The sequence below is a fragment of the Triturus cristatus genome, chromosome 4_2 (assembly GCF_964204655.1).
Source record: "Triturus cristatus chromosome 4_2, aTriCri1.1, whole genome shotgun sequence".
NCBI classification, from domain to species: Eukaryota; Metazoa; Chordata; class Amphibia; order Caudata; family Salamandridae; genus Triturus; species Triturus cristatus.
This window is the reverse complement of record NC_140586.1, coordinates 250452936-250478918: the sequence shown is the minus strand read 5'-3', so window position 1 is coordinate 250478918 and position 25983 is coordinate 250452936. Positions and strand designations below refer to the sequence as shown.

General features: G+C 49.8%; 1 protein-coding gene across 1 annotated transcript in view; it reads left to right on the top strand.

Annotated features, from left to right (window-relative positions):
• The window catches only part of LOC146833576 (cytochrome P450 2D17-like), a 227833-nt gene extending 203108 nt beyond the window's left edge, over positions 1 to 24725 (top strand). Inside the window, exon 9 of the mRNA XM_085601433.1 lies at positions 24336 to 24725. Coding sequence (XP_085457559.1) covers positions 24336 to 24514 — 179 coding nt within the window. The 3' untranslated portion in view covers positions 24515 to 24725. The remainder of the gene's footprint in view (positions 1 to 24335) is intronic.
• Positions 24726 to 25983: the final 1258 nt, after the last annotated feature.

Genomic DNA, 25983 nt, shown 5'->3' with positions numbered 1-25983 from the left:
GCACAGCTGACCTGGGGAAATTTTGGGAGTGTAGCTGCATGCCACCACCACAACTCGGCCATTCAAAGCTACACATTTTACAATACGCTGAGGATATTGTCATAATGGACCACATCAAAGTTGGAATCCAACGAGCCCTGAGCAAGCTCCAGGAATGCAATGAAGCCAACTCTCTTACAATCAACCAGGACAAGACCAAAGTCCTGATCTTTGGCCACTGTAGATAAAAGAAACTTCTAACATGGCGCTTGGTGCCGCAAAGGGCCTCTTAAATGAGGCCTTGAGTCCTTACCTATGTCTTCAAAAAAACAACTGAAACAAGTGTATTGGGATTATACTTTGAGTGATCTACATCAAAACTCAAGATTGGGGAGATTATCCACACAATTTTAGGAGGTTAAACCAAGTCCACATTTTGAATTGTTTATGGATGTACTATGCCCACAGTTAGCTAAAATGTTTTATTTCAAATTCCTTTATGGCATCTTTGACATTGGAGCACATAGAATGGAACGATAATAATGGTGAACTAGGAAATTGTTATTGTTGCAACCTCAAGGCTAAAGAAAATGTGGAACGTGTATTGTTTTGTTGCCCCGCTTACAAGAGGACTGGAAATAACTGGATTTGCCCATTGTGTCTCTGCGTAGGCATAAGACACTGCCAAACAGCCCATAGTGTTTTGTTGAGCGACACCTTTACTTTGGTAGTGACCAGCCTAAGCAGGTTTCTGTGTACAGTAGGACTTCTGCGAAGGAAGTGTGGCTTGAATCTATGATAATTTGTTTAATCAAAAGTTGCTCCCCCTCAACCTTCTTTATTTAATGAAACGTTGTCTAAGGGTGGGTCTACCTTGTATTGGGGTAACCACTTTTGTTACAGCTAGGCTCTTCTAGTGGTTAGGAGACTGAGTCAGTTTATTAATTAAAGGGTTTCAGGGACGAACCTGATCTCAAGCATTTTAATTCTATAATATCTGTTTACTCTGTGTGGTGATAGGGTATATCAATGCTACCATATGATGCCATTATTTCTGTAGGCTAACCAATGTACAACTGAGATGGCTACTGGGAAGAATTTGTTATACATTTTTAAGTTTACACTTTTTTAAGAGAGGTTTTAGCTTATATGTATATTGATTTGGGTGGTTGCTATAATGATTTGATGACTCTGATTTTCAAAGATTTGTTTGTGAGGTATCAGGAACCGATTCTAAAATGTTTACTGCAGAATTTTGCACATGTATGTAAATGAATTATTTGAAGAAAAAAAAATTATGATGTGGTATTGTGATAATTATGAGACCTTTATAAGTATAATGTAAATTATGTAAGATGAATGACTTTCATGTATTTTTATTGCAGTAAATATGTATGTTGGATGTATTGAATTATGTGTGCTCTTTTTAAGGAATTGTATTCCAAAACAAACTATCTATGAAAACTTTTCAAAAATCATAACTTGGTGTCTATATAAAGATAAAAACGTACTATTTGTATATATTGGAGTAGGACTTTTATTGTGTCGTATTGTGTTTTTTTCTCAAACTGTTTTTATGAGTTTCGTGGGCATATACAGTAAGCCGTTCAACATGAAATTTGTAAAACCACTTGTAAGAAGCTTGGCCATATTACAGATCAGTGTCAAACATAGTGGTTACACACATCAATAATCACAACAGTTTCTGTTCAAACAATGTTGTCTGGCGGCTTATCACCAGAGTAACGATGAAGCCCAATATAACCCCCCCCAAAAAAAAAACATCCCTGGAACAGAGAACGAACATAAGAAACTGTGAAAACTATTAGTATTCAGGGGTTAGGAGTAGCGGCTGTGGACCAATTTCGCCTGCTAGCCCATAAGGCTGGGTGGGAGAAGCTTCCATATGGGGGAGGGTTCAAGTCTGGAACAGATGAAGCGCCCTGGTGCATGTGGCGGAAGGAGAATAAGGGAAGACCCACTGACAGTTATCTCACCAGAGGCCCCCAAATGTAATCAAAGCCTTTTCTAGAGTCCGGAGGTTTGTCTGTCAGGCGTTCCATGTTGAGACTCTGCCAGAGGCGAGCATGCCACTGAGATATAGAGGGGACCGTCTGCTTCTTCCAAGCAGCCGCCAGGGCCATCTTGGCGGTTCCTAAACAAAGCCACACAATGGATTTATGCTTGAGAGAAGGATCCCGCAGCCCCAGCAGGGTAAAGTCAGGTGTTTGAGATAAGGGGTAACCACGCATATCTTTGATCTGAGCTAGTATTTCATTCCAACAGGGGCGAATGTTAAGGTAGTCCCACCAAATGTGGCAAAAATCATCCAAGAGCCCACACCCCCTCAAACATCTGTCCGATTTGTCTGGGTTAATGTTGTGGAGCTTATCGGGGTGCAAATACCAATCATAGAGTAGCTTATAGTGGGCTTCTCGTAGACCCAGCGATCGACTAAACTGTGGGATGTCACCCCATGATTTCCTCCATTGCTCTACGGTTATGGACGGCCCTAAAACCTGGTCCCAGAAGGCTCTGTGACATGGAGCAGGAACATCAGCCGAAAAGATCAGGAGAGAGTATAGGAACGAGATACTGCCTCTGGTATCCCTCTGAGTATGCACAGATTTCTATATTGGGAGCAGATCTCTTGTGGCTGCCATTTGGATCTCAGAAATTTTTACCCAGTGTTTAATTTGGGTGTAGTGGTACCGCTCTGTAGTAGGTACATTGAAATTACAAGAACAATTTTCGAATGCAATTATGTTCCTTCCGTGAAACAGGCCGGAGATGGTGAGACATACCCCCTCCCGCCACGCATTAAAGGGGCCTGGGACCAGTGCAGGCAGGAATGCTTGGTTGAAGTGAATAGGGGTGTATGGGGAAGGAAAGGTTGTCACACCATAGGGCAAGTAGCCTCATCTCATGCTTTTAGTGTGGTCCCAATTTGGTGTGCTTAGATAGGCATTTGATAAGTGGTGAGCTTTAGATTTTGCGAGACCAACCCAAATCATTCGGCCTGTTATTGCCTTGTCCATGTGGAGCCACTGTTTGTCTGACTCCCGCAAGTACCACTCTGTGATTACTCGGAGTCGTGCCACTTTCTAATAGTGATGGAAGCTAGACAGTGCTAAACCCCCTGCCATTTTGGGAAGAGTCAGGAGTTTTTAAGGAAGGCATGCTCTGTGACTCTTCCATATGAGGGTGGGGAGCATGGAGCACAGGGAAGTAAAGAACTGCCTGTCAACTTCGATTGTAAGCCCCTGAAAAAGGTATAAAATTTGTGGCAGAACAATCATTTTTATAGCATTTAACGTCCTAGCCTTGAAATGTAGAGTTGGGCCCATTTCTTAAGGTCTTGTTGTAGTTGACGAAGGAGTGGGGGATAGTTAGCTTTGTACAGGTCCTCCACCTGAGGTTTGAGTTTGATGCCCAGGTATGTGATCTCCTTTTTCACCAGCTGGAAGGGGGCATGGGACGCCCATCCTTCCATCTCCCCAGGCTTAACTGTCATATTAGGTAGGAAAGACTTGGTGAGATTGACCTTAAACCCTGCCACCACTTCAGACTCCCAAGAGTTCTGCCTGCAGGGCCCTCAATGATGTTTGGAGGAAGGTTAAGGTCAAAAGGACGCCGGCCGCAAATAATGATAATTTGTGATTGACTGACCCAAAGGGAATGCCCTGGAAGAGAGGGAAATCCTGTATTCTGGCTGCCCACGGGTTCGATGCTTAGGGCAAATAAGAGGGGGGACAAAGGATACTCCTGATGCGTGCCCCGTTCCAGCGAAAAATAGTCAGAGACTGTCCAATTAATGAAGACTCTCGAATGAGGGCAGGCATAAATGGCTTGAATTTGTGTAATAAATGTATCCCAAAACCGAATTGCTGCAATGTGTGAAAAAGGAAGGAGCAGTCTACCCGGTCAAACTCCTTCTTGGTGTCTAATGCCAACAGCACTGCGGGTATCCTTTTCATGGTGCTTTTTCTATCAAATGGATCAAACACCAAATATTGTCATGTGTTTGGCACCCTTAAATGAAGCGTGATTGGTTGGGGTGGATCAGATCAGGCATGACGTCCTCCGAACGATTAGCAAGTATTTTAGTGTACAGCTTTGCATCAAGATTTAACAGTGCGATCGGTCGGTATGACGGACATGTACTAGGGTCTTTACCCAGCTTTGAGATTACTGTAATAAGGGCTTCCCCCATGGAAGGCATTACAGCTCATGTCTTAGTAAAGGAATTGAAAAGAGTGATCAGGTAAGGAGTCAGGTCAGAACTAAATGTTTTATATAATTGGGCCGTAAGTCCATCAGGTCTTGCGGATTTGTGCAATTTCAGTCAATCGCTTCCTGGACTTGGTCTGCTCGAATGGGCCCATCTAGGAGTTCCTGTTGGTATGGCGAAATTTTTGGGATGGTGTTTTAAGCCAGATAGTCTAGTTGCATCTGGGAGATCACTGGGCCTTTAATGTCTATGGTCTTATAAAAAGTGTGAAAGGTCCCTGCCTTCCCCTCTTCCGTAGTGGTCAAGTTCCCATTAGATTCCTTAATTGGTCCTATATAGTCTTTTTCCTGATTCGCCCTTAACTGCTGGGCCAAGTGAGTGCCCACCTTATTCCCCCTCTCATACGTGGTCTGTCTGAGTCGCAAAAGGGTAAGGTCTGCTCTCTTGAAATATATGGTCACAATCCTACCCCTAAGCGTAGTCCTTTTCCGCTGAAGAACAAGGGTGGGGAATGCCTTATGAGCTCTTTCAACTTGGAGGAGTTCTTCCTCTAGTGCCAAACACTCTTTAGTCTTCTTCCGCATTAGAGTAGACAGAAGTGCAATGCTTTTTCCCGTTAACACTGCTGTAAAAGCGTCACAAGTTGTTGCATAATTAGTGTTGTGGGGGCTGTTTGTCTGGAAGTACTCCCTGATGGTAGTCCTGAGTTCATCCCGAAACAGGTGGTCCCGGGTCAGCAGGTTCGAAAAGAACCATTGTCGGAGAGAAGTTTGTGGGCCATGCCAGTCTAAATTAATCTCTATCATGGCATTGTCGGAGATCGTTATGGGTTGGATAGTAGCAGCCCTAATATTGTGTTGTAATGTTTGACTCATGAAGACTTGATCGAGCCGGCGGTAAGTTCTGTGTGAATGTGTAGTCTTTGTCGGTGGGATGGAACAAACACCAGGCGTCCAAGAGCCTGAGTTGTGTTATTGCCTGCTTCGTGGGTTGGGAGAAGATGCCTATGAGTGATCTCTGAGGATAGGTACTGTCTAGATTAGGGTCCCAAATGAGATTAAAGTCCCCCAGCACTATGATCTCACCTTCCGCAAAACCCTCCGATTGATAAAGGAGAGGAAAAAATCTGTCTGAATCGAGTTTGGGGCGTAGATCGTAGCCACAGTGGAGTGGCGACCATGCAGGGGGCCTTTAACCATCACCATTCTCCTGTCCCTGTCTTATTTAACATTGGTCGGTTGAAATTTAAGGGAGGAGTGAAATAACAGGGCGACCCCATCATGTTTAGAGCTTGCCAAGGATCTTTAAATCAGAGGATAGTAATTGTGTTATGTGCTGTCAGGTATGTAAGTAAAGGTGGACAAGTGTCTCTGTATCCATCCCCTGCCTCCCTCCCCGCCCAGCAGCCCCACCCACCCCCGCCATCGAACGGCTCTGGACATGCATTCAAAAACAAAACCTAACTCAGTAAAACTATGAGTCTTAGGAGCAGAAGCTCTGCACTAATGAATGAATGAAATGAAAGAAACATTTACAAAGCGCATAGCTACCCTAAGGCATCCCAGCACTCTCTGCAGCCGCGGACCGAGAGAACACCTTTTACTGGGCAGTTACTTTGAAAAGCCAGGTTTTAAGTAATTTTCAGAAAGGCAAATGGTTGGATTCCCGCCGAATGTGCAGAGGAAAGGTATTCCAAAGCCTAGCCTCATTATAGGCAAAGGAGTGGCCGTGCTTCTTGCTCTCTTTAGTTTTTGGAACAACGGCGAGCAAAAGGTTCGCCAAGCATAAACTTCTGTTAGGGTGATAAGGGGTGATGATAGATTTAATGATCGCCAGTCCTTTCCCCCAGAAAGACTTGTGGGTGGTACAAAGAGCCTTAAATTTAATTCTCTTCAAAATCGGCATTCAGTGCAGAGTCTTCAAAGCAGGTTTGGCAGAGTGCCGATAAGGGATATCTAGGCGCATACAGGGTGCGCAGTTTTGAATGATCTGTAATCTGTTGGTGGTGGCCTGAGGAGCTCCCACATAGAGCGCATTCCCATAGTCCAGGAGTGAGAGAATCAGAGCCTGGACCATTATCCTTCTTGCGAGTAGTGGGAGGAGAGGAAGAACCTTTCGAAGCATCCTCAAGATGCCATAGCATGTGGAAGACAGTTTTGCTGTTTGATGGTCAAAGGTCAGGGAGCGATCCGGCCACATGCCCAGGCTTTTGACCTGATTCTTTGGTGGTGGGGCAGGGAGAAGGCAGTTTGGCCACAATAGCCCTGAATAAAAAATTGGGGAGTTGCCTAGGAAGCTCCGTCTTGTCTCCGTTCAATTTTAAGCAGGAGAGCTCCATCCATTTGGCAATTTCCTCCAGACAGGGGCCTAAGCTGGCCGAAGAGTTTTCTGGGTGGTTTAAGGCCACCACAAGTTATGTATCGTCAGCGTATGTGACTATTTTTATGCCAAAAGGATGGACTATTTCAGCTAGCGGCCTCATGTATATATTAAATGAACGTTAGGCTCAGGGAGGATCCGCGAGGCACACCGCAGCTAAGAGACATATGCTTAAAACAACATCTCCTTCGAAGACCTGAAACGACCTGTCTTCTAAGAAGGATTGCAGCCAGGTAATAACACCCCGACACTCCAAGACATCCTAAGCCTGAGGGTCAAGATATTGTAATTGACATGTCTGCTAAGGTCAAGGAGAATAATAGCTGCTGTGGCACCCTGGTCCAAGATCCTCCTGGACTCTTCAGCCACCGCTAGGAGAGCTGTCTCTGTCCCATGTAGAGGCCGGATTCCCATCTGTGAAGGGTAAAGAAAGTTGTTAGATTCTAGGAATCTGGATAGCACTGCCTTTCCAGGATTTTACTAATCACCAGGAGGAGGGAGATAGGCCCATGATTCCCCAAGTGGTTGGGGTCAAAATTGTTTTTTTTTAAGTAATGCTTTCACCTAGGCTCATTTCCAGGGTGAAGGAACCACTCCCGAAGAGATGGAGGTGTTAATCAATTCGCGGATCACTGGGAGAATTGTACCAGCCGCTAGTTTCAGAACATGAAGGGGGAGGCTGGGTCCCTAGGCGACCCTGATTTAACACGGGCAGAATGGATTCTAGAGAATTGAGATCAAGTAGAGGAATATGTTCCAATGTTACTTGGATGCCGGAAGGGGACATAGCCATGGGGGGCAGGTCCTTGTAGGTAGTGGCGCGAGGGAAGGTAAGATATGTTGTGAATTTTCTTGTAAAATAATTTTGCCAGGTTAATACAGCGGGCAAGGGCGCCATCAGATGTAGCTTGTGGAGAGGGGGTTTTAGTGAGGGTTTTAGCAATGCGGAAGATTTCCCGCGGGGAGTTGAAAGCAAGAATATATTTCCCCCATAATACGCAGCTTCTGCGCATTTCATTTCGGCTTGGTAGATTTTAATCGCCTCCCTATATTTTTGTTTACTAGATACTGCATAGTCCCTTCTCCATTTTCTTTCTAATTTTTTACAAACTTGTTTAAGTTTGCGTAACTTCGGTGTATACCATAGAGAAATCTTGGAACTGACTTTTTTGCAAATTGATTTTTTGGGGAGAGCATGGTCTAAATAAAGCTCGATCCACTTGTTAAATAGGGTTCGACTCACTGAAAGGTGTAGTGGCATCAAGAGCTGCGACCCAGTGTGCCAGGGGAAGCTTAGACCATAAACATTCCTGGCTACTTACCCTACTGAATAAAGACGGTGGACCCATAAGGCCCATGACAGAGGGATCAAGAAGGGATATGACCATGGGAGAGGTGTTGGGGCCCCTACTGAGAGTTCCTCACTATTGGTGAAGATAGGGTCCAGTAGATGGCCTTTAATATGAGTAGCTCCCAAGAATTGCTGGAGCAATGAGGGATTTCTGACTAACTCGGAAGCGACAGAGTTATTGGGGTCGTCTAAATGTAGGTTGAGGTCTCCTAATACTGTGAAATTGGAAGGGGAACTGGCTAAGTTGGCAACAGTTTCACTCAATGTTTTAAGAAATTGTCCTGGTGCTCCTGGGGGACCGAAAACGTGCAGGTAGGTGAAAAGGTAATTGAGAACGCCAAATTCTTACAGTTAGATAGCGGGTCAGCTGTGACGTGGCATTTGAATCGGTCTTTAGCGATTCCTTCCCCTTTACCGCTTTTGCAATCTAACCGCTGGATGAGGTAATCAAGACGTAGAGTTTGTACAAGGACTGGGTCCGACTCATTATTAAGCCAGGTTTCAGTTAAGAATAAAACATCAGGAAACTCATCCTCTAATAGCATAAAAATGTCAGTGGAATGTTTGGGTAAAGATCTACAATTCAAAAGCAGCATTCTATAAGGTGCCTGTTCCTTAATTGTGGGCTGGGCTTTCAGAGATGGTCTACATGTAATAGAACAGTGTGGACAAGTGCTTCCGTTCTTGGATGGACATACGAATTAAGACTGTTCTCACGTACAATACCTCTGAGGGAATGGAGATGATCAGGGGCATAGACGTGTTTACCTAATGGAAAACGGACCGGGGCTCTGGACGCAGACGGGCACAGACTAGCTTGCCTTCGGCACGCTGCTGGCGCGCCCACTGCATCACGAATGACATTGCTTTAAGTAGATTTCAGCAGCTAGACTGCTGACTGTAAGCTCCGCCCCTGCCTCCTACCCAGAAATGAGCTCCTAATTGCCACATGCATCCTCCACGCAATCGGGACAACCTGTGGTGGACTGGGGAGCAGGGCGGTAGGAAGCTGCCGGATGGAGGCTCAACGTGATGGCAGGTAAGGGCAAAGTGCAAGTGCGAGTTTGCTAAGTGTAACAGGGTGTCAGTTCAATCTTTAAAAAGTATTGTAAGATCGGTTCTAAAAGAAGTTAAAAGGTACCTCGCTCAATCGCGCGTCCGCGTAAGTTGAAGAAACTTAAATGTTCATGCATAAAACTGGGGACTTTGGTCCACTACCTTATCAGCACTATGCAAGGTCAGACATTAATCTAAAGGTCACATGCTCTAACTGGGGAGCCACGTGAGCGTCCAACAGCTCTCACCGGCATCGATCCATGTGAAATAGAACTCCAACAGTCCTCCAGACTAGAATGGCTTCCCCACCCAGATCATAGCCTGGGCAAGACACAACAAGTGTCCTTTTTCAGGATCAGCTCATCAAGTCTTGCCTCTCCCGGCCCCACTTGGAAAAATTGTAGCGAAGTTCTAAGGGGAATGGTCACTGCCTCTTCATTTGCCGGAGCGTAGTCCTGTGTGCTACTGTTGCCAGTGTCCACCCATTTTGGCACGAGGCTGGTCTGAGGAAGGTTCTCCTTGCACTCCACTTTCCCCCTGTGGGTCGGAGACATCAAGACCCAGCAGTGCTGCCACTCCCTCCGGGAGTCGGAGAAGTGATGCGTTTTGATTTTAAATTGAAAGGATATGTCAAACGGATATGTCCATTTTTATTTCACATGTTCCTTGTGAAGCTAATCTGTGACTGGTTTGAGTTGCATTCATCTCGCCAGGGTGGCGGGGGCCGCACCCAGGGCCAGACGGGTAATTTTGGGCACCGGGAAATCCCCCGGTAGGCTGGATGGGGTGGGGGTCGGGTTTTCGACAGGGGGCCGGTTTTGTTGCTGGGGGCGATTTTCGGTCTGTGACTGAGTCAGAGTCAGTTCAGTAGTTTGACACTCTCTGCCGCGTCTGCGCAGTTCACCCTAAGGGTGGGGCTGGTGTCTGGTGATCATGCAGTCGTGCGCAATTTTTATTGCGTCGGCCCCAATGCGCATTGGAGCTCGCGCAATAAAAAGTGCGCGTGACTGGTGAGGCGAGGTCGAGGAGGTATCCCAGAGGCCAGAGAGACGACCCATAATTTTTTTTTTTTTTTTTTTTTTTTTAAAAAACCTTTATTCGTGCATCTTAAAAGAACAAATACGGGCCTACAACCGTCAGGCCGGCCACGATACAGTAAAGCACTGATACCCACATTACATCCCCCGTGCGTCAACGGTCAAGATTAGCAACGAGTTATGAGTTACATACTGGAGATATCTTTGACACCCGGGGAAGGAGAAGTGAAGGTTAATTTTAAGTTTTTAAGATAATTTTATCAGGGAAAAAAAGGTCAGTGAAGGATAAGAACAAAGGAGATTCGAGTCCGCAAGATAGCTTCACCACACGGGAGAGCAGCAACATCAGTAAAAACAACAATGGAAGTAAAATCTCAAGCAGTGAGGCGGTGCAGAGATATAACAGGATAGTCACATGAGCAAGTACGCACCCCTCCAGAGCCGCCCCCACTCGATCCACCCCACACCCGGACCCCGAATCGAGGCAAGTAGAGCACAGAGACATAAAAGAAAAAGGCCCATAGAACTAATTAAGAACAGAGTATTACCCCCCCACCCTACACCAATGCGGAGGCTACGGCCTGCCCCCCCCCCGGCATAGCGCCTGTCGCCCAATGAACCCGAAATATAGACAAGAGAGAAAGTAGGAATAGAGTAAAGAAATTAAGAAAACAGAAAAGAAGGTGGGGAGGAGCCCACGGGACACCAGAGCGCCCCAAACCATCAGCCAGTTATGGCCTCCACAAACTGAGAGCCCACTACGCCAAAAAACTGCATGCGAAGATACCATGTCACCACAATTTAAGCGAAGGAAGACAAGTCGCGACGAGTGCGCACAAAACATACATACAGTTCCAGTCCCAGGCCAGCCCGTCCATGAACCCTGGCGATAGAAGTCAATCTAGCCCTGGCCCGATCGCGGGCTTGGGATTAAACCAGCCCCTACATGAAGGCCCCGTGTCCCGAGCAGACAAAGACAAGATGGCCGCTTGTGAGAAGATGGTGAAGTAGGATCACGAAATGGCCGCCGACCATCTATTGAGGTCCCTCTTTGCACCACATAAAATCCAAACCTGGCAAGTAAAGAACAGGAGTTCCACAAAAAGGAAGCAGTAGGCCACCGCGGACGGTTCCTCGAAGCCGTTAGGTGTCGCTCAGCAGGATACTCTTGCGGACGCGGTGAGGCAGGCAACAATGAAGCAGGCAGCCATGACCAGGGGGACAAAGTATCCGCAGTTGAGGTGGAGAGCGGTGGATCCCGGGTGCCGGGAACGCCGGATGAAGGCACCAGTGTAGCACAATCATACACCGCCGTTGTGTCCCCGCAAGAGGACAAAAGCACCGGGAGACCCACGCCCTGTGGATGACAAACAAAGCGCTCACGACCCGCAGCCGACAGTATGGGGTCAAACCGCTCACTCAGCGCCTGCAGGCCAGCGCACATTTGTAGTTGAAAGTCCCGCAGGACAGCCAGAACGGAGCCGCATGTCAGCGGAAGCCGGGCCCCCACATCGGCAGCAATCCGGGACGGCACTGTGGAGCTGGTGTCCGGAAGAGGGAGGGCGAAGTGGGCAGCGGGCGAGACCGGAGTATCACCCCCCAGCCGCGAGCAGGCACTCAACGCCATGTTTTGCCGCTGTACGTTGCAAAGGCCAGGGGGGGGGTCGTGGCAAGGAGTCAATTCCCCTCAGGTCTACGCCGCAGCAGGGAAGGCCGACAGTCGCTTCTCTTCTCGCAGGTTCTCTTTGCCGCCGGCTAGGCAATAGGTGAAGGGGGTCAGCAGCCTCCCACAGCGCGGTCCTCAGAGCAGGGCAGGAGACCCGCCGCACCGGGGCCCACCCCACAGCTCCAGCCCGTCAGGCACAGGGTGCAGAAGGTGTCCGGCCGTCTCTCCCCGGGCTCATCCGGCAACGATCCGTGGTGCGAGGTGAGATCGGGACCGCGGGGCTCAGGTTAGCGCTAGCTGGTCCGGTAACTGCGGAGCTTCCAGGGGGCCGGCAAAGGCCATAATGGCGCATGGGTTTAGTGCAGAGGACAAAAGCACCCACAACTCGGGCATCCGGGCGGGCTGAGACTCCGGGAAAGCGGCAGCGCGGTCAGCGCGTCTTCGCATACGTTGCACCTCGAAATTCGGCGAGGATGGGCATCAGGATAGTAGTCCGAGGCCACGGGCCGACGGAGCCGGGCGCTCAAGCGTCTGCTCCGGTCGCCATCTTGGCTCCTCCTGACGACCCATAATTTAATCATTTCTAATTCTAGCCTCCCTGTCTGCCACCCGCAGGTGAGTCTAGTATCCGTCCTGCCAGTCGTTTGCATGCAATCATTATGGCACTGTCTGGGTGGGCGTCGTGACCGGGCCGGGGTTAAAAGCAAAAGGTATAGCCTTATAGGCCCCGGACCAGTTCTGCGCAGTGCAGTGGATTTGTGATCAGGGTGGAGCGAGGTGGTGACACAGCGTCACAGAAGCACACCATCGGTTAACCACACAACACACAAGGAGGAAGGCTCCGCCCCCTGCACTTGCAGCAAAATGAAGCATGTTAACACTGCACACAACCATAATCGTGATGATGTATCAAGTGCACTCACAGCATCAAGCACACAGGGAAGAAACAGTGAGCTGGGTAACAATAATATACTACCACACACAACAAGCACACACAGAGCACTGCTGAAGCACACACACCATCAGAGTACTCAGTGGTATTGTCTGTTCAGGGCTGTATGGCCTACACCGGAGGCTGGGCTCCATTCTCGTCCAGCGCCTTAACAAAGGTATTGAGACCAAGTGACACTTTTGAGGGACAGCTGGCGGTGTTGGGGCCATGAGACCCATTCTTACAAATCAACAATTTCCACAGACTTGCCTCTCCCACCAAATGATCTGACTCCACTATTACCTTATTTCACATTATGGCCACTGTTGAAGGTCACGTAGACCAGAAGGTTTTCAGGATGCCAGAGAATCCCAGAATTCAGAGAGATTATCGCTCAGTCGAAGTTCCAAGGCTTTTGTAAAAGCTCTCACCAAGAGCATTGTATGTAGGTTTAAGGGCTATTGATTTAAAAGGATTTGAACCTGAAAATCTGTGCCCTCCTAGACAAGATTTCCTACAGCCTGGAATGGACAGCATGTAGAAAGAGGACAATCTGTAAGAGGGAGTTAATGGCAAAGCATTTACGAATAAAAGCAGAAATGACCACAGAGTGTTCGATTCATAATAATAATAAGTTACAAAAATCCTATGCTCTATAACTGGGAGCCTATAAAGGACAGATATTAGGGTAGAAGCATGACTGGTGTGCCCGTTCTCACAAGTGCCCTGGCTGGAAGCCCAAAGGGTAGAATTGGCAGTTGTTAGTCACTGATGAGCCGTGGTTTGTGTAACTCTCCCGTTAATGTCAATCTGAGACTCCATATCAGCCTGTCACTGCACTAGACTAAATATTCATATGCCGCCCTCCGTGCTATCCATGAGCTATGCGTAGCTGGGTAATGCTACACCACCTCACCCACATTCTTCCAGCAGAGCACGTCATAGTCACGTGAGGCAATCATGCCAGTCACCCTCCCTTTTGCACAACGTCAAAGTCCTGCCCAATGATACCAGCCAAGCCCATGCTGTGATGTCATAGCACGTGCTCTGAAGCCCCACGTGTGCACACAATTGTGCTGTATAAATATCTAATTTTGGTGCTCTCTGTAAGAATGTCTATGGGTACATATGACTGGATGGGTAACCTGTTGCTCTTTAAGGTCATCATCTACTATTTACTGTACTTTGAAAGTTGATACAATTGAATCTGTAATGAAAAATGTGCTTTAAAATTCACCCTTTTGGTCTATCTTTTTCTAAAATTTTCTTGGGGGGAGACGCCCGCCAAACCCCCCTAGTAGTGGTCCGGCTCGCTCACTGCGCTCACTCGCTAAGCACCAGACTGGAGCTGGTCTGGCAAAATTTGCCAGGGCTGCTTTCAGTTCCCAGTCCGGCCCTGGCCACATCCTGAAACAAAGAAGCTCCCTGGAACTAGACTGGATCCCATTTGTGGGAATCCTGGAGGATTTTCTCCTTAGTCTTAAAGGAATAGAGCTTGGCTAAAATATCTCTACCACGAGTGCTATCTCCTGTCTTCTGTGGTTGTACTCTGTGGACTCTCTCCAATTGCACCTCAGGGTGGTCGTCGACCAAGAGGCTAGAAGACTTGCCCACTGCAAATGCTTGTAAATTGGAGCCCTCTGTCCACTCCTCCAGCCCCATGATGCAAATGTAATCGCACTTAGAGCGATTTTCCAAGTATTTGCGCATGAGGAGAGCTGACTGCAGTTTGAAGTGAATATGCACTGTGTCCGCTTCTAATGGGGCTACTTGTCGATCCGGAGCCCTGGACCCCACTGAGTTCACGTCAGCCTGAAGAGAGATCAGCCGAGCTTTGATCTCCTTCCTCAGAGTACCCAAGGATGAAGGATGAGGATTAAGTTTGATTGTAGTTCTACCCTGCACTTTTTTTCTTTCATTCTCTTGGTAATGCCAGAAGGTCATCTTTAGACAAGGCCATCACACCCTCAGTGGTCTTTTGACTAGACCCTGCCACCTGGGTAAAGTAACTGGTGACGCTATTAGACTGGGCCTTTTTAGGTGGCATAGAGGCTGTTGACCTCGAGGGGTCCCAAAGTGTCCAACCTGCTTCACAGAAGATCAAAGGGGACCAGGGCTAACCCCGGGTACACCACAAGCAGATAGAAGCCCTTGGGTAATTGTGATACCCTCCATGCAGGACACACCACTGCCAACCAGGCAAATGGGCACAGGTACCTCAGGCCCTGCAGACACCACCAGCTAGAAAGATCATCCCAGGCGGTAGACCTCTTCACACGATCCCACCTGGTGCATGGACCCCAAAGGCCCGGGAGTACAGGGAATCATGTCAGCGAGTAAGCCAGCAGGCTGTCTGATCAAGAGGAGCCAGAATTGTAACCGGTAGTGGGAAGCAAAAGCAGAGATTATGTGCGAGGTTCCTAATGCCAAAGCAAGCAGACAGGTGTCTCACTGGGGTATGGCCCCCCCAGCCAGAGTAACTCAGGGCCTGAGGAGCAGCAGCGCCATTCACCATGGGCCTGTTAGCCCAGCAGGAGGAGGCTTCAGGAGTAAGGAGCCAATTGTTGTGCTATCCAGCAGCCCAGGCCGGGCACTTTCCCCACTCACTGAGTCTCAGCACACACGGCATGTGGTCGCCCCACGTGGTTTACTGGCATGGAGGTGCAGAAAACGGGCACCCAGTTTGCTTCTTACCGCACCGTCGGGCAAAGCAGCGGCCCCCAATGTGTTCCACTGTCACAGAGAGCATCTACGAGCGCCTCCTGGTTGCCGCCATATTGGAGTCAGGCAGTCGTAGTTGGTTCCAGTTCTGCTCCAGTGGCCCGGACCCAGCCGCCACAAACTGCTCACCAAGTATTCTCCGGGGCTGTGAAGAAATGTTCAGCAGCAGTCTGGCTCGTCATCTCGCTTCTGCCCTGTCCGATGTTCCCAGGTCGGCGCCGCCGTCACCTTGTTGGCACAGTGTCCTCAGGCCACAGCCATGATGCTCCCTTACAGTGGGTTATCAACACCAAGCCGGGCCAGTCCAGGCCACCCCTGGCACTCAGATCACCAGATTCGTGCAGGCATAAAAGGTTGGCAGTCAATGGTGAAGTTGGTCAGTGCTGTGCGTAGCCTCTGTGGATTATGTCCACATGGCCATAACGGTTGGCCACACCCTATGTTGTATTTTTTACTTATCAACTGTTTAGTATTGTTTTTTTTTTTAATAATCAATTTTATTGGTTTAGAACATGAAATACAGGTCAGCAAAAACACGGAGGACAGTAGATCAATTACATCTTTGAGAACATAGCTTCCCACAGTTCTGCACCTCATGAGAAATACATTGGCAAAATAAAGAAACAAATCACTCCGGGTCTTCCACAGTCCCCAGCCATTTACCCCACACCCTACGGTATTTCTTAGGGCATCCTCTTGCCATGTACAGGGCTTTGTCTTGAGTCGCGCACCAGTCCACCCCCCTACACCACTTCCCCCAGGTTCGGCGGGTCCTAACAGTTCCAGGCCGCCGCTATATCGCGCTTGGCTACAATCATAGCTGTGTTAAAAAATATCTTGTCGTTTCTAGACCCGTCCAGCCTATCCGTGATCCCTAATAGTGAGTGGCGTGGGTCATGGGGAACCTCCCACCCCATGTCCTCTGCAAGCTCCTCTTCAATGGACCCCCAAAATCTCTCCAGGCTGGGACATGACCAGACCACATGGAAAAAAATCAGCCGGGGTCTGGCCGCACCGTGCGCATGACGCATCCGGGCGTAAGCCCGCTCGATAGAGGCGCGGGGGTGAAGTAGGCAGCATGTGGGTAGTATAGTTGGATCAACCTAAGTTTGGCAGAGGCAGTGATTGTCTTGGGTGACATGAGGGCATCGTGCCTATCTACTTCATCCACCCACTCTACCCATTGATCCCTCAGCTTGTCCAGTGATGCAGGAGTGTTATTGACTAAAGTGCGATGTATATGGGAGATGCCCCCCTTACCCAGATCCCCAACATAGTTTGTGCCTCCTTAGGGCTGTATTCTGGGAGCCTAGTGTCCTCGGTGATGTGCGCCTGGAGGGCATGTCTTAACTGTAAGTACTTATTAAATTGGGATAGGTGTAGGGAGTAGCGGGTTCGCATTTCTTGGAAGGAGAGCATATGGCCTCTGGCCCACATGTCCCCAAGGTGCAAGATGCCGATGAGGTCCCAAGCTTTGAACCCCTGTAGCCCAATGGCCTCCCAGAGCCAGGCCCCATGCCAAAGGAACGTGCATTGAGTCAATTTACGCGTCCAGCCAGTATGTCGTAGTGATGCCCGCCAGGCCAACAACGCGGACCGCGTCACGTCTGGTAATTGGGACAGGATGGGCCCTCCGTACAACATAGCTTGGATTTTGGATAATCCCAGCTCACTCAATTCAAGTTGGTAGGCCGGGTCGGACCATCCCCCGTTAAACCAATCATGAACCACCAGGAGACGTGTTGCCAAGAAGTAAACGTACAAATGCGTCATCCCCATACCCCCATCAAAGAAGGGGATCCGGCATGTGGTCGCCCTCCCTCTGCCCCAAAGAAATTTGGTCGCGAGGCTGTCCAGTTCCCTGAACCAGGTCCTGGGAAAGCAGAAGGGAGTATTTTGAAGGACATAAAGAAACCTGGGGAGGATCATCATTTTAAACAGAGCGACCCTCCCTAGGGGGTTTAGGGGCAACGTCTTCCATTTTTGAAGGTCGTCTTTGGCCTTTTTAACCAGCGGGGTGACATTAAGGGACCAGCCCAATTCCAGAAGCAAGGTAACCCATATCCCCAAGTATTCAAAAAGAGTTGCGCCGAAGCGGTATGTTGGATTATCAGTCGTAGCAGTCCCTCGACAGGTGGAGTGGGACCAGCACAGATTTCCCTGGGTTCAGTCGAAGACCAGAGGCCTGCCCAAATGCCTGCAAGATCTGGAGGCAGTGTGGTCCCGAGGAGGGGGGTTCGGCCAGAAAGAGCAAGACATCACTCGCATACAATGCGATCTTGTCCGGTTCAGTATTGGGCCATTCCCAGCCCCCAATATGGTCCATGGCCCGCACCAGGGACACCAGTGTCTACATCGCCATGGCGAACAGCAAGGGTGAGAGGGGACAGCCCTGCCTTGTGCCCCTGGCAATGTGAAAGGCTTCTGATAGTACGCCATTGACCAGCACACGCGCGAGCGGTTGTGCGTAGAGTACCTGTAACAGAGCCAGGAACTGGTGTCCGAATCCCATCTCGGCCAACTCATCCCGTAGGTATGTCCAGTACACTGAGTTGAAGGCTTTTTCAAAGACTATGAGGAGGAGAGCAAGGTACGGGGTGAGCAGGTGTTGATGGGCTAGAGCCAGCTGCAGCCTCCGAAGGCAGTGTCGGGTCGCGCGCTTGGGCATGAATCCGCATTGGTCCTGGTGGACCAACAAGGGCAAATAAGGCTTCAATCGCTGGGCCAGGATGGTGGCGTATAACTTGATCTCCGTATTAAGGAGGGAGATGGGACGGTAGTCCGCACACTGGTTGGAAGGGGGCTGAGATTTCGGGAGGACCACAATGGTGGCGATATCTGTTTCTGGCGGAAAAGAACCCTTTTCCAGGGCTTCCCGGAATAGGGCAGCCAGATGTGGCACAAGAGTATCGTGGTACAACGCGTAATATTCTTGGGGGAGTGTTCTGCTTGGGTTTTCGGATCAGATAGAACCCGCTCATCAGAGCCTCACTAACCCAGCCAGAACGTTACCCCCTCCCTAGAACCTATTTACAATCCTACAACCATATATATCGATCACCTAAGGACAGGGGATTCCTACTATGCATACCAAGATCTCATAAGTGGCGGCCTCGCGGTCCCATACGAACCCAGACCTCTCTGCCCATACGACAGTATCACAAGTGGCGGCCTCGCGGTCCCATACGAACCCAGACCTCTCTACCCAGACGGCAGTCTCAGCACAATCGGCGGCCTCGCGATCCCATACGGATCCAGACCTCTCTGCCCATACGACAGTATCACAAGTGGCGGCCTCGCGGTCCCATACGAACCCAGACCTCTCTGCCCATACGACAGTATCACAAGTGGCGGCCTCGCGGTCCCATACGAACCCAGACCTCTCTACCCAGACGGCAGTCTCATACGACAGTTCATCCTATGATCACCATAACATACAAAAAGGGAATCAGTCTCACTATTCATCAGATCACACAAGGATTGCCAGTTCGGGCATAGCCTGTTCTCAGGTTTGAGGGGCTCCTCTTTCCCCTATTCAGTTACCACTTACCTGATCAGGGTTAACATCTGTTCATGTAGCCGCAGCTGACTAGAAGAATAGGCTACCCTCTTATACAAGAACACACAGCATATGTTGGTTCACTACAAACTGGATACTTTATTACTCATTGCACATACACTCACATAACATTACGATATAACACATAACCTGCAAAGAAAAGTGAAAGATTAAGTTGTACACTCTAATAAGAAAGGGTCGACATCACCTTAGTAGTATGTAGCCTGCACTCAGTGGTCATCTAGGCTCCCTTCTCGTCTGTGCCTCGGCTCGCCTGGAATCACCCTTCTCCGAGTCACTGGGACCTCTTCCTTATCGGCTACTCTCTCCTCTCTGGTTATTCTGTTAGGAAAGCATCTGTCTCTCAGTTCTTCTCCGCCTTCAAGATGGCGTCTGTCTCCCCTGGAATAAGTAGTAGCTTTACTGCTAACGGCTAGATGCCGCCTACGGACTGCCCTTGTAACTGCCTCAGACTTTCACTAATATAGAGGTGCATTTCCTCATGGAAAATTCCGGCCCGTAACCTGCCGCCCACCAAATTCTTGTACCTCCCCGTACCAAGGACACGTTCCCAGCCGGCCGGCCTGATGTAGTGTCTTCGGCATGAAGAAAAATACAATCCTTCGATAAGGGCCGGCCTGAACCGGTTCTCTCCAAGCGAATAACACCTCATAACTAAAACATTACGTTTGACCTAGAAGAATCCCAAGCTGCCGGAGCAGAAAGAAAGATGGAGTCTCTCCCGTTTGAGGCCTACCAGGCCTGCATTCAGCACGGCTCCATGAAATACCCTCACTACAGGACAGGTTATCCCCAATACCAACGAATCTATCCCCTAGGCTATATGTGCAAGCCCTGATCTATGGGGAAGAGCACAGAATCATGTCGAAGTGCCTAGTAAATAGACTCCATCCACTACTCTAACCCTTAGGCTTGAATGGTAAGAGACTGAAGTCACATTCAATCACTTGTTAACACAAGAAGGCCAGGAAAATCGAGCAGAACAGGGAGGCCGCCTGGACCCGGGGTCTTACCCGATGAAGTGAGAGAAATCGCTTCCTCAATCTCTGTCCTAGAGATGGGGCGGTCCAGATCATTCTGGGCGGGCGACTCCAACCGAGGGAGACGCACGTTGCCACATTCCAGGAGAACCTGGAGCGGTAGGTCGGGGGTTTGTGCTGTGTACAAAGGCCGGTAATACGCGGAAAATGTGCGAGCCATCGCCAATGAGGCGCTGTGCACCCTACCATGTCCGTCTACCATCTCTGGAATAATACGATTCGCCTTGGGGTATGTGGCTAGCCTGTGCAAGATAGTACCGTTTTTGTCAGCCCTGCCATATACCCTCGCTACCGACTACCTCTATAGGAGCTTGGCAGCATCTAAGGACAGCTGCCTAATTTCGTCCCGAAGGTGAGCGAATTGGCGGCCCTGGGTGGCGTCCTCAGACGGGGAAAGTGATTGCTCCAGTCTCTGTTTTTTAAGCTGCCCCTTCACGACACCTCGTATGGTCGCCTTCCCGGCCTCCCACAGGGTACCTGGGGCCACCGAACCCTCATTAGCAGGAAAATACTGGACAAACCCAGCCCTTGGAGAAGATGCGTATGTCGATCCGTGGAAGCTGAAACAGCAAAACAAGAAAAACAATCTAGGGAAAAAACAATCCCAAACCTACCCATCCCCCTCCCCACCCTACACTTCGAGAACGGAAGCATCTGTGGACCTCCCATTTAACAAGGCCAAACTAAAACACTCGAATTGGTTGCATGGAAGACCCCTCCAGAAGAACGGATTAGTATTAAAACAATTGAAATGAACATTGAAGTCTGCCAGTGCCGGAGGACCCCGCTGGTGGGCCCTCCCACCCAGATGGCGGGCATGCTGCAAACCTGACCCCATAGGCCTTTAGAGAGTAGGAGTGCGAGAAAGGTCAGAGCCTATCTTGGGCGAGCCCACCTGGGACAGCGATGAGGATGATCCCGGTAAGATCTCAGTGGAGCGGTGCCTGATGCGGGGCGGAGAGCCAGATTGGCCAGAAGAGTCACGAAGTCTGTGGGCCGCCACGCTCGAGGACCTGAGTGCGGGCGCCTGCAACCGGCGCCCCCTATGAGATCTTGTGCGGCGTCGGCGCCGACGTCCCAGCGACCGCGGCCCCTCTGGCTGGGAGTCCAATCGTCCGAGGAAGGATCGCGTCTATGATGGAGAGGGTGTTCTTCCGTCAGCTATGTCCATGCCGCCTGGGGTGAGTTGAAGAACTGCGTTTTGCCCTGGAAAATGACCCGGAGGAATGCAGGGAATTGAAGCTGGTACTGTAGGCCTAAGGCGCGCAGCTTCTTCTTAACGTCCATGTATGAGCGCCGGAGATCTTGGACTTCCCTGGTGTAATCCGGGAATACCATAATGGTGTGATTTTGAAACTTGAGGGGACCCTCTCCTCGTGCCGCCTGCAGGATGGCATCACGATCCTTGAAGTTGAGAACTTTCAGGGTGGTGGGGCGAGGGGGAGCTCCAGGGGGTGGCCTGGGTGCAAGGGATCTGTGCGCCCTCTCAACCACAAACCACCTCGAGAGGGTGTCTTTAGGCATCCACGACGTAAACCAGTCTTCGACGAAGATGGCCACCTGACCCGTCTCGACCCCTTCAGGAAACCCCACCAGGCGGAGGTTGTTGCGACGTGCACGGTTCTCCGCATCCTCAGCGCGCCGGTGGAGCTCCTTGGTATGATTGCAAAGGTGGGTCACTTGGTCCTTCAGCTGGGAGATGTCGTCCTTTGCAGTAGAGATGCGGGACTCTGCTTTCGTCAGCCGCGTTGTGGCGGATTTGTCGGAGGAGGGACACATCCGCCTTGATTTCCCCAATCTTCCCTTCGACGGACGCCTGCAAGGCACTGATGGCTTGAAGGATGGTATCAAAATCCCTGTCTGAAGGACCCCCCGCCACCCTCCTGGGAGGTTCTTGATTAGAAGTGGTAAACTAGTCCATTTTTGTCTGCGTGGGAGCCGGCGTGGATTTAGGGCCCTTGTCCATCCCCACGGTCGAGGATAGATCCGTTCGTCTCCCCGATGTCGAGGACCCAGCGCAGGGGGAGCCAGTGGTCTCGAGAACTCTGTAAGGAGGCCGGGGACCCACAATGTCAAGAAGTGTCTCGATCACTAAACGTGGACCGCCGAAGAGCGGGCACCTGGGGGACCCCGTCCGGCAGAGAGTAAAGGCATTGATCGTAAGTCCAGAGGGGGGGGTAGGAGGCTAACGGACCTTCGGCTACCGGCAACACGTGGACCCAATCCTGGGCCGCCAGCCGGCCCGCATTAGTCCCAGTTCCCTGGCATCGCAAGTGTGGCACCAAGGCGTCAGGAAGGCAGCCGGCACAAGGAGGGCGCCGCCAGCAGACAAGCACGAGGAGTTCGTTCACCAGCTCAGGGTATACCCACGGTAATGCCCCCCACCACCGTCACCCGATATGGTGGCCGAGACCTCCCACCCATGGGTAAGGAGCACCGTACCACGGAATCACAACCAGGCAGCCCTGTCAGCGATCTAGACCCTGCAATCTGCTGTTCGTCATCAAGGGCGGGTGAGGGCCTCCACCATGCGCCGAGACCCAGTCGACAAGGAAGCCAGTTGGTCCAGGCCCCGCGCCCAAAAGGCGCCCACTGCCACCCGGGAAGATGGCTGAAATCACCCGCAACAGGCCCGACCCCAACAATGCAGCAGGCCACGATCTAGACCTCGCTGAGCCCAATACTGCAGAACATGCCCACGAGTCGGCCCTGCAGCGAGAGACAGAGGAGGGGAGTGGAAGGGGGGCACGTGTTTCTCTTCCCACACGCCGCTGCCCGATAAGACAGCCGATCCTCTGCCCCACTCACCGGAGGATGAGGACCCACCTAATGTCTCAGTGGGAGGCAGCTCCGGCAGGGCAGTCCACAGGCTCAGGGGATAAGTAGGCCCAGCGCCACCCACACTGCAGGCCCTGCTGCAGGTCGCGCCACTCCTCACACAGCAACCAGCGGGATGGGGCCTGCACGGTGCGCCAGGGCACGCCAGCCCCTCAGGTGGCCTCAAGGCGGGAGGGAAGCAAGGAATGTCCCACAGAGCCAGGCCCAGCAGGGGGAAGGGGGGGGGGGGTCACTCGTCTCACACCCGCGCCACTGCCCGATCTGACAGCCGGTCCCTGCCCCACTCACTGGAGTCAGCGATGTAGCCTTGAGCCGGAGAGTCAATCCAGCCGTGCGATGTAGGGGCACTTCTCGCCGCAACTGCTCCCCGGTCGCCAGCCGACACGCCTGCCAATTCGCCGGAGGCGGGACTGTAGACCTCAAGGCCGCTGGTGTCAGGACCCCCAGAGCGCCTCCCGGGACGATCTCGCCCGACGAGTATGGGAGCTCGCTCAAGCCCAGGCAAGTCCGGTTGCTGCCGATGACCCGGCTCCAATTCGCCCCGCCACTCGAGCGGCACCACAGCGCCGCCGGCAAGGGACCGCCACAGCAGGGAAACCAGGCCGCTGCCGGCCGCCTGCTCCAAACGCCTCGCACTGACACCGTAGGCACAGTGGAACGGCACCACCGGTCTGGGGGTCTCAACGACCAGGTAGGAGTCGCGGATGGGCGCTGACGTGAGCTGGAATCGAGGCGGATGACGGCGGGGTGCGGAGCACTCTTAGAGTGTGACCGCCATCTTGACGCCTCAAGCCACGCCCCCCTTAGTATTGTTAAATGCTTTACACTTGTTTCCTTTGAGTTAAGCCTGACAGTACTGGGCCACAGCTACCCAGGTCTGAACTAGGGTTTAAGTTATAGTAACCTGACCTGACATGATACAGAATAGTGACATGATCATTGATGAGGTCTCACAACCACTCCAATTAATAATCCAATTTCTCACATAATGCTTTTACTGAAAAAAAGGGCTTAGCATTTGTCAGTCAAAACTTGTCATTTTAGAGGATTAAGATGTTTCAACATTTTCTGCTTGATAACAGGAAACTGAATGATTAGAAAAGATATCGGTATTTCAAGGACCATATCCACGTTTTGTATTTCAACTCCTCTGTTTCTAAATTCATGGTAGGTCTCTATTCACTGTTATCCGTTTTATCACAGAATACATTATTGCCTTTGATGAATAAGGCTCATTAAATTGAATGCTCTACCTTAAGTTTTGTTTTCAGGCTTGGAAAATGGAAGACTGGATGATTCCCCCTAGCACTTCAATACTGAGTTTCACTGTGTTTGCCATAGAAGTGATTTCTTATCAAGGGAAATTTTCAGACTTTCAAAACTGATGGACTTCCAAATATGCTACCCGCAGTATTTTATGATAGTATCTCCAAAAAACGTCATTGAAGCACTTGCACTTTCTTGCCCTCTTGTTCCTACGATGGCCTAATATTTTGCCTTTCTCTATTTCCCACGCTTACCTCCAGGTCGCCGTGTCTGCTTGGGGGAGCAACTAGCCAGGATGGAGCTGTTTCTCTTCTTCACCACTCTCTTCCAGCGTTTCACCTTCACCATCCCGAACAACCAGGCCAGACCACGAGATGACCCTGTTTACTCTTTCACCCACTCCCCTCACGCCTACCAGATCTGCGCTGAGCTGCGATGAAGTTCTGATCCGCAGATCACCCCTCACACCCTCTGAATGCTCCCAAACTTAAGGTCTTCATGTGGACCCTTCCTCCAGAGGATACTGCAGTCGCCAAGGCAGTTGTACACTGAATACCTGTGTAATTTCGTAAACTAAAGTGTTTGGCTAACATCTAACATTGTCACACTTTAGCGCTGTATATTTCATAAAGAAATTCTCTTACATCAAAGGTCTTCAGATTTTCTTCCCCAGAATAAAATGTTTACAAGTCGGGTCCTCCACAACAGCTTTTTGGTAAGCAAGGGTGGCAGGGGATGGTAGAGGTGGCATGCCTCAACGGAAGGTGCAGGAAGGAAGGGCGAGACTTATGAAATCATTTCAAGGGTACCTTTTGTTTAGTCCGAAATTTACACTGGATGTGAAAGTTCTAAGTGTTAATGCATCAAATTAAACCAGAAATGTACCTAGAAACACTGCGCCCCATAATTTGGGTACTATAGATTCCTCACAACCATAGGCCCTGGTACAGCTGTACTGCTGCACTAATGTTTTATTATTGCCTTGTGAAGCAGGCCATCTACTCTTTTGTCCACTGCTCTGGGCCATTGGTCCAATGCCTAAAGCTGTATGCCACTTCCACTTTGGGGAGGATATACTCCTCACATCTTAACACCACCTTATTTGCAGCAAGGGAGCCCTGGGCCCTAATGATAGCAATGAAAATAGACTGCCTTACTTCAATCAATCAATTTAGTCTTTATTCGATATTTTCAATCATAAAAGACATATAATACATGCAATATCATAAAATGCCTTAGGAAATAGTCATTGCAATTTAAAATTCCTTAACATATCATTAAAAATTGAATTTTTTGTTACAATTGTACGATTCTATGTAAAAGAAAGAAATTTAATAACATTTAATAGTAGTAAAAATAGTAACTAGGATTGATATCCTTAATGTTAAAAGGAAAAATTTGAATCACCATATAAAAGAAAAACAAATCCGGTTATTCATGGGAGTACAGTACACAGAGGATACACCTCACTAAATATATATGCAGATTAATTCATGCAGATTAGTAACTGCGGTAGCCTCCAGACAGGTTCTTCTAAGGGCCCATGTCCAGCTCAAGAACTTTGCCATAGCTATAGCTACGTCTTCGCTTGTATCTGTTTTCAAAATACGCAATGCTATTTGGCAAGATCTTGTGCCAAGATTTGAACAGATCGGCTTGAGCCATTTGTGTTGAGGACCCTTATATGCTGGGCATACAAACTATACATGGGCTATAGACACTTCCATAGTTAGCCACATAGGACATTTGGTGTCTAAAGCATTATGCCACTTTGATGTGAAGGATTTAATGGGGAGGGTACCCACTCTAAATTGGTGATATAATTTCCTATCACAGGGTCTCGCGATGAAATCCCAGTATGCTTCAGGCCTGAATTCAAACTTATGTTCTAGAAAGATGCCTGTCAGG